The 17,109-nt window shown below is 37.7% G+C and overlaps 1 protein-coding gene across 1 annotated transcript; it reads right to left on the bottom strand.

Annotated features, from left to right (window-relative positions):
- Window positions 1-9,274: 9,274 nt before the first annotated feature.
- Window positions 9,275-16,397, bottom strand: LOC308688292 (uncharacterized protein). The gene is made up of 7 exons (XM_081361264.1): window positions 16,251-16,397; window positions 15,749-16,075; window positions 15,105-15,209; window positions 10,922-11,030; window positions 10,764-10,803; window positions 10,459-10,536; window positions 9,275-10,375 (listed from the first exon to the last, which is right to left on the bottom strand). Exons 1-7 carry the CDS (start codon window positions 16,288-16,290, stop codon window positions 10,307-10,309), a joined length of 768 nt encoding a protein of 255 aa, XP_081217390.1. The 5' UTR covers window positions 16,291-16,397; the 3' UTR covers window positions 9,275-10,306.
- Window positions 16,398-17,109: the final 712 nt, after the last annotated feature.

Below are 17,109 nucleotides of genomic sequence, written 5' to 3'. Positions count from 1 at the left end.
ATCATTCAGCATGCAAAACACAACCATGGTGACAAATACATTTCATTTAAAGGGGGGGTGAAATGCTATTTCATGCATGCTGAGTTTTTTACACAGGTAAAGAGTTGGATTCCCATGCTAAACATGGACAAAGTTTCAAAAACTAAGTTGTACGTTTGAAGGAGTATTTTTGTTCCAAAAATACTCCTTCCGGTTTGTCACAAGTTTCGGAAAGTTTTTTTCGAGTATGGCTCTGTCTTACGTAAGAGAGGGCGGAATTTCCTTATATGGGTCCTAAGGGCACTTCTCCGGTAAGATCGTGGGCGCGCGCGCACTCGTAAACCAGAGCAAGAGAGTGAAAGCAGTTCGCCATCAAAGCGCCCTGCCCGGCTTTTGGGAAGTCAATGTCACCAAAGAAGTGTGTTTTTGGTTGCCAGGGCAAGACAACCCTGCACAGATTCCCAAAGAACCCAGCGTTAAGGAACCCGTGGATGGAGTTTGTTTTCCTGAGCATAAACGGAGTTGTGTAAGACTGTTGTTCCCTGCATTTCGACGATGATTGTTTTATAAACAAAGCCCACATCGACGGATTTGCAGATCGTCTAATGCTTAAGGATCGAGCAGTCACAGTGATAAACGTTCGCGGTCGTGCGTTGGAACGGTGAGTAAAACTGTTGAACAAATGTCTCTGTGTGTTGTTACTAGCTCGGCGCCTTAGCACAGCTTTAGCTTCGCCCACACGGCCCGCCCCCAGCCGCTCGTTTTTTTCCGGAAAGACTCGGTACAGCCTATCTTTCAATTAAAAATATAATAAAACAAAAGACTTTTTGGAGATATGAAGGATGCAATATTACTCTATAGGTACTCAAGATTAACAGGAGATTGAGTGAAAATGAGCATTTCACCCCCCTTTAAAGTAAATTATCCAGTACTCTCTACAGTTATTTTTTAGTTACTAGAACTCTTGTGTAAGTGAACTATACTATACTAAGCATTTGTCAGTACCACATACTATTCCTATTTCACTTTACTTGCTTTTTTTAGAGCAATCGGTTTCCTGATATTTTTCTAGTAATGTGAACTCTAATGAGAAGTTAACACAACTAATGATTTTGATTCAAGAGTGCTTGAGTATACTTGATTAACAACATTAATACACTACTTTACTTGGTAATTTTAAGGCAATCAGTTTCCTCACCTTTTCTAAGTAAAGTCAACGTATTACATTTTACAGTGTACTCTTTGCTTGAACTGGACATCCAACAAGGAAACGAAATTCACATTAATAACTACAGACTCACAATATAATAATAATGAAATAAAACATATGCTTCACTTGCAATCAAGAATAACACGGTTTAATCTGTCCATTATAGTATTTAATGAATAAATATTTTTTGCGTCTGATATTCTATTTGTCATATTTATGTTTTGCATAAAACTGAAGAATATTCGGTACATCCTATTAAAAAAAATAATGATAATAATCAAATAAAATATTTAATAAAATAAAAATGTGTCAAGGTCTTGGAACTGATTATTTCAACATGACATCTTGACAGCTCAACAATAAACCATGAGAAAACATGAGATCAAGTATGTGAAACTTGCAGAAGAACACACATTATTATTTTACATTTGATTATTTTATGTATTTCTACATACAGTAACTCTTCAGTATACGTTGGTGTGCCTTAAAGGGGAAATGAAGCAGTCAATCAAGTTTACATGATTTACAAGATGGATTTCCACTTTAATCAACAATTATACAAGAAACATGACAAATGTAAACATATAAAAGAAAAAAAAAGAAAAACCGCTATATCTTTTGCTGCCAGGGCGCTGCCATTGTGTGCAGTATTCTAAAGTGTGACGTCACGGGGTTGGTTGGCTTTAATAAACCTGGCTGAATGTATTAATATCACGACGTCAAACTGTCTACACCACGGAGTTTTGACCGCGAACAACTAACGTTAGGTACAGTCATTATTAGCTAACAGCTGTAAGCATGAACTAGCTAACACTAACTTAGTGTTTAGCTAACTTTAGTGGAGTTTATTAGTTCCAGACAAAAAGACGACGTCAAACGTTAACGTTATGTTAACAAACTGCACATGGAAACATTGTTCGCGATGTCTGCCATCATATTCATGTCTCTTGTCAACAACACCATGTAAGCAGAGGTGGGTAGTAACGAAGTACATTTACTTCGTTACATTTACTTGAGTACTTTTTTAGAAAAATTGTACTTTTAAGAGTAGATTTGAATGTGGGTACTTATTACTTTTACTCGAGTACATTTCTAATGAAAAAACTGTACTTTTACTTCGTTACATTGGGCGACGTTCCTCTCGTTACTTTATTTTAATGCAATATGTGTTGTTAAATGCGTAGTTTATTCCAAGCGCGCTGTATCTTTTTTCTGGACTTGAGCGATGCTCAATTCACAAATGAATGACTCTTTTGAGTCGATTCTGTTCAAAGACTTCATCAAACAAGTTGGCAGATCTGTCTAAATCGGTTCGCGAATCAGTTTGAATGATCAGTTCAGTTCCTGCACGCACTGAATCATCTGAAGCCCTTTCAATTCACACTCGACTCGGAGTCGTAACAGAAAGATTTAAGCACATCAAGAGCGTTAGATGAAGTGGCAGTGGACCTACAGTAGCTACTAGCTACAGTCAAGTGAGAGCAAATCTTCAAATGCATTGCCAGCGATAAAGATCTTTATTACATCTTCGTAAGCTGTCTGTGAATGAATGATTCCACAGGACGATATATTCGATTTCATTTCACTCAGGTAATACATTTTACAACCAAACAGATTACTACGCCACGATACTAGAAAGTATGACATTACCCGTTTTTTGGACATATAAATTAATTTACATTAAATAAGCTACCATTGTTCACAGTTAATGAACACCCGCCATCCCGCGGTAGTTTGTGTGTATTGTTGCGCAGTGGGTGCGAACTCGACTTGAAATGCCTTTGCCTGCCGTTGACAGTTAGCCAGTTTAAACATGCTTGCAGAAATATACATTTGATTATATTTTTGGAGAACAGTCAGAAGAAGAACCGTCGATGTACTTTTTTTTGTTTTTGTTTTTTTTGTGTGTTCAGATGTTCAGTAGCAGTCATGAGCGCGAGCACATGTGAAGAGTTTTTAACTCTTCTCTGTAAATACCTTTGAATGCAACACTGCAGATTCATTTTATTTCGAAATTTTCTAATAATCCAAATGTAGTTGTATAAGTTAATATTCTACAAACCAGAGGACAGGCAATGATTTTCGAGCTATACAGATGGCAGAAATAATGCTTATGTCTCTCTTCTGTTTTTGTTGCAAAGATAGCTGATAATAATAGTCATTTAAATAAACAAAATCTAAATATATCATTTTATATATAGCCTACGACTTCAGAGGCAAAAGCCTCTAAGTACCATCTGAAATTTTCTTCTAAAAGAGCATTTTTATCAAGCTTGTATGTTTATGTTCACACTTAAATGGCAATGAAAAGTAGCCTACCTATTAATTGTCATTAAAGTGAAATTACTAACCTTAAATATACGAGCTTGATACAAATGATTGTTTTAGAAGAAAATTTCAGATGGCACTCAGAGGCTTTTGCATCATGAAGTCTTCACATATGTATATTGTTTTGGTTGTTGTTGTTGTGTTTCCTTGCCTTCCTACTATGTAAAGCGACCTTGGGTTTGAGAAAGGCGCTATATAAAATAAACTTATATATATAGCCTATATATAGAGGCCTATATGATCCGAAGTAACTAGTTACTCACTACTTGAGTAGTTTTTTCATTGGATACTTTTTTACTCTTACTCAAGTAACTATTAAGATTATTACTTTTACTTTTACTTTGAGTAAATATTTCTATAAGTACTTGTACTTTTACTTGAGTACAGTTTTTGGGTACTCTACCCACCTCTGCATGTAAGTTAGCATGTATTAATATATGCATTTGAGCCGATACGGCGTGGGAACCGAGCAGTGGTAAGTTACGTTGTTATGTCGAACAGCCGGTGGTGGTTTTGGGCGAAGAGCGGGTTGGTAAGTTGCAGCGCGTGTGGCTGTTGTAATGCGATGCCCACCGTGTCAGAGTCCATCTGCTGGATATTATGGCAAGCCATTTTAACATTTAAAAGCTAGACTGGATATGTGTTGCAGATATCTTTAATTCAGTTTTGCCTAGTCAAAAAGAACATTTCAGATATCCGCAACTACATTCTTCCTATCCATAATTGTCATTTCAGATATCCACAAAGACATTCTTCCTAGGACAAATGACATCACTTTTGCCATTCATTTGAATGGGGTTTATCATTACAGATATCTACAATTCAGATGCAGATATCCACTATGTGAATTACGGATATCTGTAACTGAATTGTAGATATCTGTAATTCTAGTTTGAGATATCTTCAATTAGATTCTGACTAGTCATAACTCCAGTTCAAGATATCTTTAATTCACCTTAATTCAAGATATCTATATGTTCCTTTTCAGATATCTTAAATTAAGTTTTGACTAGGCGAAATTACGTTGTAGATATCTGTAACTAGAGTTATGTCTAGTCAAAATGGCGTTGTAGATATCTCAAACTGGAGTTAGGGATAGTCATAATTTAATTGTAGATATCTATTATCAAGTTAAAGATATCTTGAAATTAAGTTTGATTAGAGATATCTGAAATTTGAGATATCTGTAACTTTTATTCTGCCTAGTCAAAATGTAATTACAGATATCTTGAATTAGAGTTTTGACTAGGCCAAATGACGTTGCAGATATCTGTATGCATGCATCACACTTTAGGCGGGAGCAGAGCGTGTTGTTCAAATCATCAAATCACATAGCACCTGTTAACTGTTAACTTTAATTAGCACTGATTAGCACCATGTCGGAGCAACCAGAGTTTTTAATCATCTTTTTTCATGCTGTTTCAAACTGAAAAAATAAAATTAAAAATAAGAACTAATCTGAACCAAGAACTTTGTTTCTCATCTAAGGAAGTTAATGTTATTGTACTTTCAAGAATAGCATGCATGTAAGCATCTTTATTGAAGTGAATTAGTGTGAATCTTTTTCACGCATAAATCTTACGGCAACAACAACCTTTTAAGCATGAACATAAACATAGCATTGTAAAAATTATTTTATTTTTTTTGTATATAAAAAACATTTTCTGGTGTTTTTTTCGATTACAGCCAACGCCATGACTGCTTCTTTCTTCTTCCATTCATAGAAATAAGGAAATTAACCCACTTTTTCTTTGATTATGGCGGGGAGGGGAAATGGATATGTAAAATAGAGCAACGTCATGCACAATAATTTGCACTAGTCATAATGACGTTTGAGATATCTTTAACTTTCATTCGGCCTAGTCAAAACTGAATTACAGATATCTGCAATTGTCATTTAAGATGTGTGACGAGTTGAATGTCATTTTCAATGACGTCATTGCAGATATCTGTAATTCAGTTTTGCCTATAGTCAAAACTGAATTACAGATATCTCTATCTGTCGTTTCGACTAGTCACAATTACGTTACAGATATCTTGAATGACAATTCCAACTATCCAAAATGTAATTACGACTAGTCAGAAAGACATTGTTGATATCTACAATGTTAATTCCGGATAGTCAAAATTTGCTTTTAAATGTTAAAATGGCTTGCCATAGTATATAACATGTTAGACTTCATTAGTTGTTCGCGAATCGCGGTCAAAACTCCGTGGTGTAGACAGTTTGACGTCGTGATATTAATACATTCAGCCAGGTTTATTAAAGCCAACCAACCCCGTGACGTCACACTTTAGAATACTGCACACAATGGCAGCGCCCTGGCAGCAAAAGATATAGCGGTTTTTCTTTTTTTTTATATGTTTACATTTGTCATGTTTCTTATATAATTGTTGATTAAAGTGGAAATCCATCTTGTAAATCATGTAAACTTGATTGACTGCTTCATTTCCCCTTTAAGCAGTCGTTCTGAACCAGTAATCATGTTTTTGACAATTCTGCAGGGATGGGATCATTTTTTCATTTTTTTATTTATTTACTACTTAAATTATGACTACATCATTATGTAATTATTTGACCCATTTTTAAGATAAGATCATCATTTATAGATAAGATCATCATTTATTATGCATGTTATTAATATTTATAAATGATAAATTAATAAATAACATTAATTATAATCTAAGAATTAATCTGTCTAATAACATCTACAAATATAAAAGTTATCTGTCTACCAAGCTCTGACAATGTATGGAATATTATATTAAGAGATTATCCAAATTTAAAAACAAAAACAAAAAAACAATAGTTTTTTCTGTCACGGTACTCTGCTTTAAAGCAACACTAAGGAACTTTTCCTCTTCGGTCCTCCTACAGGTTGGAAGCGGAATTGTCCATTACCGCTGTGGTAAATAATTTAGCCTACAGTCGCACACACACTCGCTGTTCATCCAGCAGCGGCTCTGGAATGAATGATGTCCACAGACAAGGTAGAGTATGATACATGATTTCATGAAAGTATGATGTACAGTCCTTCTAGAAAAATGCAGAGTTTTTTTGTGATTGTTGCGGGTTTTCTTAAAAACGCGATGGAATATGCGGGATATTTATGCAGTTTTATCAGATGAAATTTCGGAACGTGCAAAAACTGTGGTTTGATGAAAAAGAGAAAGAAAAGTGATTCCCCAACACCCTGTTCTCACAAGGCTACTACCTTAAAGGAGAACTCCGGTCAATTTTAACATTGAGCTCATTTTTTGTCCATTTGGAGTGCTGTCAATACAGAGAACAACGACAAAAATCTGTGTTGCCTAAAAAAAAAAAAAAAAAATCGGCTAAAGTGCAGCGTATATGAAAAAATGTGGCTCCTCATAAATATGCGGACTTTGGCTGATTATGCATTGAATTATGCGATCGCATAATCGCGTTGTTCTGTAGGGACTGGATGTATTGCAACATCAGAAACTAAGAAAAACTAAATAATGACTATTGTAACACTTGACATAAAACAAGTAAAATTTGTAATTTTCTTATTTCTCATTCGAACTACAGAAACGCGACCCGGTTTGGCAAACTTGCATAGTGTAGTTATAGCAGACATAGGGCCGCAAAGCGAATGCAGAAGTGCCGTTCACCCTGTTACGACTTGATGAACCACTGAAACCATTTTGGAAACATTATTTTAAGGTAAAAAAATTTCGTTAGTGTTGCTTTAAAGGAGACATATCATGCTTTTAAATTGTTCCTTTTTACATATAAATCATACATTTGTGGTCTATATAAAGCGGAACTGCAATGCTTGGGTCTGAATTCCTCATTATTATAGCTCCACAGGCCCCTTTTCTACCCCTTTTCTGATGTGCGTCTGAGAGCAACTCGTTTTGGTGCGGTCTCTTTAAATACAATTGAGACACTTCATACCCCGCCCCCTCTCCAGGTTGTAGAGGTGACACTCGGTCACACTCGGCACACCATTTTTGTAGTTTGATAGCAGAGATACGATTATCTAGCGGCACAGAAACTTTTGGACATCCAAGATTTGTGTCAATACAGAAAACATTTCATCATTGGATAGTTTTTTCATTTTATTAAAGTGTTGTTTTATGTCAGCTTAATGCCCGGAACGCTTTTCAGAAAAGATAAGGCAACTTATTTAGCACAATTCACACCCAGCGGTAATTCAGGAAAAAAAAATCTCCGAATGCTCCACATGAAATTTTGGTCTTCCGACCTTTTACCACCGTGTCGATTTATTTTGATTAATATGTGCGAGGGAGAGAGAGCAAGACAGCGCCTAGTTTGGAGACGGTGAAGTCTTGTTTACACTTTCGCCTGGCTCGGAAGAGAGAGAGAGAGCGACCGGGTCTCTCTCTCTCTGCTCGTTCTTTCAGTTAAACATGCGCCCTGTCACAAGCGCGGCAGTTCATCTACATTAGCCGGTGTAATGAAGCGTGTGGGTTACTACATCCAACAACATTACTCACTGATCAAATAAGACTTTGGTGGGACAAAAAAAATCGCTTTGGCGGGCGCTAAAACAAGTTCAATGCAGTAAAAACCCTGTTGTTGCTGAAGTAGTTATCCTTGAAGTGCTTCGCGTTCGCGCACACAAAAATGACTTATGGGTACATTTCCGTTAAAAATTAAACTCAACCAGGCACTTCGAAGAGGTTCTGATGCTGGGAGACGGTGTAATGAAGCGTGTGGGTTACTACATCCAACAACCGAACATTTTGACTTACCCTCTCGTAAGTTCTGCATCTTTGAGCTTGGACTACAAAATCGAAGCGAGAAATAAAAATGGCGGATTGCTCGAAGTGTTGGGCCGGGAGTCGATGTCCTTATTTGGCAGTTCTGCTGCAAAATACTGTGACATAATTGTTCACAAAACGTCATAGAGAATAGAAAAATCTGAAAAGGTTGAAAAATAAGGCCAAAACAGAATATAAAGATATCAACGAAACACCTGAAGAGACTAATTTCAAATTTTCTATACTTATACAACAAAATGCATTTAAGGGCTAAAAAAGTGAATTTAGCATGATATGTCCCCTTTAAGACAGAAGTCCACCGAAGTCTGCGTGAGCAAATTAAACTGTGCAGTTCGCCTTACGTTCATCATTAGTTACTGGACAGACATCGATACCTATTTTCAGATCTGAAGAGGACGTGAGCTCGACATGGTTTAAAAAAACGCCCATTACGCCCGTTTACAGCACATGTTGTCTAGACTCCGTCACTATGGAAACAAAGACGCTAATATCCAATCACCCGCAAATGAATGTGTGGGTCTATGTAAAATGGGACAAATCGCGTCCCACATTGATTTGATACGGGACGTATCATTTTTCCTTCAAATAGGCCTACGGGACGGTTCCGTATTTCACGGGACGGGTGGCAACCCTGCAGCGAGTCATTCTTTGTAATCTTCTTTGGTGAGCAAAATATCTTGAAACTTGCATTTTCCAGGCATCACGTTTCAGCCTATTTTAGCAATGTCTGTGAAACGTTGAGGTACCATTGTAGTAGTTTCGTGCGCGGGTGAACGTCACGGCAACGAACAACACAAAGTAGCCCACCTCACGCGGGAAACACTTAGCGTAACGCGTAAATGTGCGTAACTAACCTAAATCAAGCAAGCTAGTGTGCATAGGCCACAAAGTGTTGGCGAAATAACACATTCGCGGACCGGAGGGAATAATATGGAACTTTTTCCAGAAAACTTCTTGCACAAAATAAATTCAAGCACTTTCAAGGACCTGTATCTGTGTGTGTTTATTTTCAGAAACTTTCCAGGGCCTTGACTTTTTTTTCTCAGATTCACAAACTTTCAAGGATTTCAACAGTGGTGGGCCGTCAGAGCCAGCAAGGCCTTCTCTGCTGGCCTAAACACGACCACAATCACTGACTTGCACTTTAATATATTTTTTGAAATATTTTTTGGCTGTGGTTGAACGACCAATTTGCGACAGTATGGTTTCAGGAAACAGTTGTGACTAGCTAGTTGATTTCTTCAGTGATCCATCGTACTATGGTAGTTAAGCAGCGATTTACGTCGTTGTTCGGGAAACACACCCCAGTTTAGGCGGCCCCGAGTTCCTATAACTGTGTGTACAAGCTCCTCTTTTTCTGGTCTCTTGTAGATGCGAGCTCGTTGACCACATTTGCTGAGCTCTTCTTGCCCAGTTTTTCACACTTTTAACAGTTTTCATAGCGAAGCAAAGGTTATACATGTTTTGCTCTTTACTCCGACCTATATGCACTAAAAGCTATAACGGACGTTTGCAGTTTCAAGCTCCGTTTCTTTACAGCAAATGTATGTATCAACACTTTAGACAATGACAGGGCTGCGTCTCTAACAGACAGTGTTGATGTTTCTCTTTTTTCAGTAAAAAGAAGATCAGCTCTCTCTGTTCATTTCTCCATTTCATATTTTAAACAAATTTCTTTACAATGCTTTACTCCTATTAACTGTTTTATTTAATCTCTCTTGCTGTCTAATTATTCGCATCATCTCTCTTTCTTTGGGGATGATTTTCTTCTTATGAGGATTTTCCCTTCCTCCGTCTTCATTCCTTCTTGGCCTCCTTCTTTACTTTTATTTCTTTGTCTAGGGAGTTTATCATGGAAGTACACCTTTCTGGGTCAATTGACATGACATTTTAAAAAATTTATTACTGTTGGTGAGATTGCTCACATAGTATAGATTGAAAAAAATGAATGTAAGGACTGTTTAGTATCCATTGAGTAAGAGTGATGAGAGTTTCTTCTTGAGAAGACTTGAAGAGCTACTGAAGAGTCAGATTCTGATATTCAGAAGAGCCGGACTGGTGAACAGCAGGTCTGGGATGGACAGACTGTGTGAAAGACACATTGATTATTATCTGACTTTTGAATGCACAAACTGTTTTGCACATGTAGTTTTTGACATTTCTCTTACTGTGAGTGTGTCGTAGAGGTCAGGTGATCTGGACTTGAGCTCAAGAGCTGCATATGAGCCTGCACTGGGATCATCGCTCTACAGGGAAACAGAGAGAAGGAATTTACAGCACAAAAAAGAAGAAGAGATTTTAAACATTGTGAGTTCATGTCTCAATCAGAGTTTGTCAGTTTGTTGCGAGATGTTTGAGCATTCTGATAATTTCACAACATATGATGTAAACTGACTTGATCACAAGTTGGATCAGCCATAAAAAAACATCTCTAAATATACAAAAAAGCCATTTTAATTTTTGATCATCTCACCTCATTTATAGCAGATCTTCTGTTTATTCTTTTCTTCTGACTGTCAAAAACACAAACAAGTAATTTAATTATTTCATATACAATGAATAATCAAATATATTTATGAATTAGTTCAATATATATCTTTATGTACTCCTTATTAATAGATTTTTATTTACATTAAAAATAATATTAATAATATGACGATGACGATGATGATGACGATGACGATGATGATGATGATGATGATGAATAATCCTCCAGATGACGCTGTGATCGCATTTTGAACTGAAAGAGGAAGATCATGATTAACTCTCCAAACTGATGAATGATGTGAAGATACAGGAGTGTGTTAATAAAAGCTTCACATGTGACAGTTACAGCGCCTGAAATAACGTTACCCATGCAAGTACACTAAACGTTAGTTTCTAGCAAAAACAAAAGACACAGAGACTGAGTGAACTCAATCTCACCGTCTTTAACTCAGTAAAAACAACAGACTCAAACAGGGCCGGAGTCTGTAACTTAGGAAAACAAACAACGTATTTTGTCTTGTTTCCAACAGATATTCTATCAAAGCTTGTGGCAACCATAGAAACTGTACAAGACAACACCAGCATCAATTTAGCAACATGTTAGTGTTACATATCTGTTTACAAACTGTATCAGGTTATGCTGGCTCCATAATGTAACATAAAATGTGTCAGAAGTTTATTTACGCGCTGCGAATTTGAGGTTTTTGATGAGTAGCTTCTGTGAAAAACCGGCATGCATACAACCGGCGTAGCGTCATAGAACGTCTCTGAAAAGGTTCACGCCCACTTTTAGGGGAAAACAATCCGGCGAGCGCCATACACAGTAACGGATTGAGGACGTGTACTAACCCTTACAAACATGTAATATGTATTTAAAAATTTTTTTTTCACACAGTAGGCTACCCCTATTATGTATTTGTATTTAATTATTTTTTTTCACACAGTATTTTGTATTTTTTATTTTATTTTAAATACATTTCCATGTATTTATGCCCATCTCTGCCTGCCATCATCATCAATATCTTGCTGTTATGGAAATATCATGAATTACGGATGATGCTATCGAAAGCTAAATCAGGCTAGTTGTATGGCTGGACAGAAAAGTGCACTCAGTAGCTACTCTAAATATAAAGACACAATATTATACATTTAAAGATGTTTACTTCTTAAAACCGTAGTAAAATCATTCACTGGCTACCTGGTGACTCGATGAGGTACGAGTAAATGTCCGAGTAAACCACTGGGTGGGGTTGTTAGACCAATTTGACGCTGGTAGAATGAAACGGGATATGTTTTTAAGTTGCCCAAATTAAGTTTATAAATGTATCGTTCACGCTCTATGGAAGGCAGGGTGGACATATAATTACTCGACATATTTCATCTAAGTGATTTCTGAAGTTATACACGTCTGTCGGCTGTGTACGGACTAGGGATGGGCATAATTAATCGACGATCGATAATCGATCGTTAAGAATTTCGTCGATCACGTTTATTTGTTATCAATTAATCTAATGCAGGTTGCGTTGCGTAGTGTGAGTCTTGAAGCAATGGAATTGATTTTAGCGCGGAGGTACCTGTGCATCCCGGCAACGTCAGTCCCCTCAGAGCGGGTGTTTTCAGCGGCTGACTGGCTGTCACCAGGTTGCGGTCGCATCTGATCCCAGATCATGTCAACATGCTTATCTTTCTCAACAGAAATCAGTGGACTGGTGCAGAAGTTCTATGGGAACTTCATGCGTTTTCTCAGATCGGATAGCTATCTGATTTATCAAAACGATTCCATTTACACCCGGTCATATAAATGTGTTTTTGCAAAACGGATATAAATCCGATCTTGAATTCCCGCGCTACATATTTAAATTGTTGCACGTCCGAAAGCAACTGATATGACCTGCATTTTATTGATCATCAGCGAAAATTTCTAAATCAAAGACGGCAACAAGATATTGCGGCAACAGCCCTGGTAAGATCATTTCGGTTCTTTACTTTTAATGAAGATGATTGTGTGTTGATGAATGACTTTCACTTTGATTTGCGATAGTTTGCACGTTGGCTTGAATAGATGCTCATCTGTGGTGATGCGTGTTCCAGTAACGTCGTCATATCTGGCTATAACATGACATATAGCCTAGGCCTATAAAACGCTCTCACATGTTTATTTCTTAGCATTTTTGGGATAAGTCAAATTTACATATGTAGTTTCAACAACCAGATGCATTTACTCTTGTCCAGTTTCGTTTGGAATGCGTCTCAGATCTCCTCCTGAAGTGGTTTGAGCGATCGGGTTTAAATCCTCCTCGAATGCGTTTCGGAGGGCATTTACATTTGGTCTTTTCACGATCGGATAGTTATCCGATCACAGAAAACGGATGAAGTGGCCATGTGTCTCTGTTTAAGAACGCCGGCTCGCTGTTCTGCTGTTTTAGAGCACCGCAGGGCATCTTCAAGTCTAACGTTACCGAACGTGCAGTTTCACTGCCACAAGTTGATCTTCTTGTAATAAAGATCTCATCGAGGACAAACAAACTGTATTTTTGTATTTTCATTGCATTTTTAATTTATAAAAAGTTGAAGAAATAATGAATTTCAATATAAAAATATTAATGATTAATCGATAGTCGATCGTTAATTCTCCCGACGATCGACTAAGAAAATTTAATCGAATGCCCATCCCTAGTACGGACGTTGTTTTGTGCCGCTATTTTGTATTGAAGTCTATGGGAAGTCTGGCTTGTTTTCCCCTAAAAAGGGGCGGTTACGAAATTGACAGTTAAGTTCCCGGATGTGCCGGTTGTATGTATTGAACTGTGCCTGATTGACGAAGCAGTCATTCGTGAAATGAGCAGAACAGACGGTTTAGGTCGAACATTGCTGTGGTATTTCTGGATAAATAAACATTAGCCACTGGTCTCTTGTGTTAATGTTGTCCGGAAGCCTGTGCAGTGACGGTGGCAGTGTTCGGGGGGGCACTGAAGGCGGTGGTTGAGTAGTTCTGACGTCACACTTATACAGAAGTCACAACGGCTCGTGAAAAGGCACAGCTACTTTATGCAGGCTGTGTGCATGTGTCTGTGGATCGACTGTTGTGAAACTTATATGGTAGTTACACAGCTTCTAGACCTCTGTTATCATGGAAAAAAGCCAGGAAATTTCGGTTTTGACAATATGGGACATTTAAAGTGGATGTTGTTGTGAGGACTTTTATTATGACAAAGGTATAGAGAGAAGAGCGGAAGGAAAGGGTGAAGAGAAAAGTTAATAAAAGAGAAAGAAGCTAAAGAAGAACTCGTCCGTGTCCGAGGGTTTTATTTCTATATTCCTAAAGTTATCTTTGGGTGCTTTCACATCTGTAGTTCGGTTCATTTGGTCTTTGTAGCATTTTTCAGGCGTTTTGGTTCCTTTTCACACCACACTGATCGCTCTGGTCCGAATCAGTTTATGAGTTGATAACACGAACCAAAATGCAGTCACGTGACAACATCCACATCACTCGTTGGCCAGATGTGTCTTGAACGCATTTCCATAACTGCACTTCGATTGGTCAGAATTAACGTGCCGGAAAATTCCAACAGAACTCCCGGAAGCAGACAACACGCCGCTGTTTACTATGGAGAGACGACTGCGTGGGCTGATTGTTTCCTTGGTCATATTTTATCATATAGTTTGTCTACACCACTTTAGACAAACAATAATATTTGAGAATGAAGCGAGGATGCGGCTCGAAAATAATGTTAATAATTTCTATCAGGCTCCGCACTTCCTCACAACTCCAAGTTTGTCTGCGAGCTGCCATGCTTAAAGTGCAAACTGTCAACAAACATTTTTCCTCATCCCATAATGCACAGCGCATCTGACTACAGCAACTGGTTTAGTCCAAACATGCGCAGTTCTTTGGCAGTTGGTTCTGTTCGAGGTCGGATCACATTCTCACCACAAACGAACCGCTCCAGAGTTCGAGACCTGTCCGCTTTTGGTGCACCCGAGTGCGATTGCCACATCCACACCTGCCCAAACGAACCGCACCAATGGGGGAAATGAACTCTAGTGCCAATATCAATCAGAATCAGAATATCAGAAAATAAAAATAAAAATTGGTTTATGGAATAACTAAATCAAAAACTAATGCATGAAATGAGACGTATATGAGGCGTATTGAAAGTCATGTTGCCATGACAACCGTCTGTCAGACCTTTGACCTCCTGTGGCGATGGGAAGAGAGACGGACGGTGAGATGTGGAGAGATGTGTATATGTGTCCGGTGAAGAAATAACCAGAGATAAAGCATATTAAAGGCTGAAGAGATGTTGAGGAGAAAGAGATGAAGTACCTGTTGAGGAGATCTGATGATCTGTGACGCTGCTGGATGGATTCATTTCTGATTCTCTTGTGACTGAAAATGAGCCGAATGTTGAAACCTCAGTGGTGTTGTTATCTGAAGGTGGAAATAAAAGATCGACCTGAATTTGGTTATTAGATTTATATATTAACACAATCCTCTGAAAACTGCATTTAATGAAAACGCAGAACATCAACCTTTATATAATAATATGAAGCTGCTGATCCATCTACATTTCTGCCACAATAAACAGGAGAACTGATAATACTGTAGGTGAAGGGATTGTGATTGAGTGTAAAAGGAGCTTCTCAGACTTTGCAAGCATAGATGTGTCATGGCTAATCACCAAATATCATGAGATATTGTCAAACAATTCAGAAATCACATTTCTCAATTATTGATGACTTGATCTCTCCAATCTCTGAATAGACATCAATATCATAAATATTTCCTTTTTACTTTTGCCAGTTAATTAAAGTTGAAACAGAATTAACAAATGACAGATCCTTGATTTTATCGCATTTTACAAAATGATCACTTTTTCTGTGGGTTGTACAATATTAATGACTTGATCTCTCACTCTCAGCTTGTTTCCATGCAGTTCATTTCTGCTATTAACAAATGTAATCACTTACCATCTTTAACCAGCAACACAGTCTCTGAATAGACATCAGGCAAAGGCACAATCCTCTCCACACCACACAAGTATTTGCCTTCATCCTCAGTTCTCAGATCAGTGATGGTGACGGTGAAAACTCTGGTCATCGTGTCGTCAGTCAGAGAGAATCTCTCGTCTTTAGCTGGAGATCCTGATTTAACCATGATGTTTCTAAATCCATATTTACACTCCCCTTTACACAAATACTTTGAATTTGATTCATATCCAGATTTATATGAGCATCTGATGTCAACTCTCTCTCCTCTGTATCCAGTAATTCTCTGTGGAGCTCCAACAACAACAGCTGAAAACACAAATATCATTATATAGAGCTGTTATGTGTGAGCAAGAGACATAAGCAGGCCAGAATAATAACTGACAAATATCATCCATATGAGTCTGATGATCATGTGATAACAGAGGAAAAACAAGAGAAGATGTCAAACTCTGTGTAAAAGAGCTGAGAGTCTCAAACTCACCTGTACAGATGCTGGAAAAGAGCAGCAGGACGTCCAACATGATGAAATTTGACAAGCGTTTCGCTGAAATAAAAGACCAAATTCTGTGTGACAAACGTTACTGTCGTTCTCTTCCGTACTGAGAGAACAATGTGCGTCAGCAACTGAAATATATATTTCCTTCCCCTTCTGTCTCTCTAACCACATCAGCTCTACAGGACATCAGTGATGATTCACCAAACTTTATTAAATATATAAGCAGTGTTTTACTCTGTGAGGAAGAGATGATCCACTTCATTATAAGAGGGAATGAGGATCTGTGACATTTACACAGTGTGTGAAATATGAGTGTTTCACACAGCGTTCCAGTGAACAACTCCTCTAGGACATATTAAATAAAAAATGTTGAGATCAAAATAAAATATGGTGGTAATATTGTTGTTGACCCTGTTATGTGTTTAATGAAGGCATATTCATGGTTTTAAACACATGATTATCCTGTAGTATTTCAGTAACAGTACAACTTCTCAAGTATCAGTTCTCTTCCTGTGTTCATCGTCATAAGAAAGAAGAGTCTTACACTTGTAGTCCAGTCGGCAGTTCACATCACACTGATTCCCTCCACAAAAACACAATAGGATTTTCCCATAGGCTTCTGGATTATCGCAAAAAACAGCGACAAAAGTTCATGATACACATGTTTCAGATGAACACAACTTTTATGAATATTGAAGCCTAATGCAGTCGCCAGAAGTGAAAAGCTAAAGGTAGGTTATAAACGAACTACATCACGGTCACATGACTTCAACGTCACCATCACTAAACTTCTGAAAACTCTTTCAGTTTTGATCTAGAAACATTTTCCCTGAAGGTTTGAGTT

This window comes from Scardinius erythrophthalmus (genome assembly GCF_964197995.2).
Source record: "Scardinius erythrophthalmus genome assembly, chromosome: 3".
Lineage (NCBI taxonomy): Eukaryota > Metazoa > Chordata > Actinopteri > Cypriniformes > Leuciscidae > Scardinius > Scardinius erythrophthalmus.
Note: the sequence above shows the minus strand (reverse complement) of the source record. Positions and strands in the feature narration are given on the sequence as shown.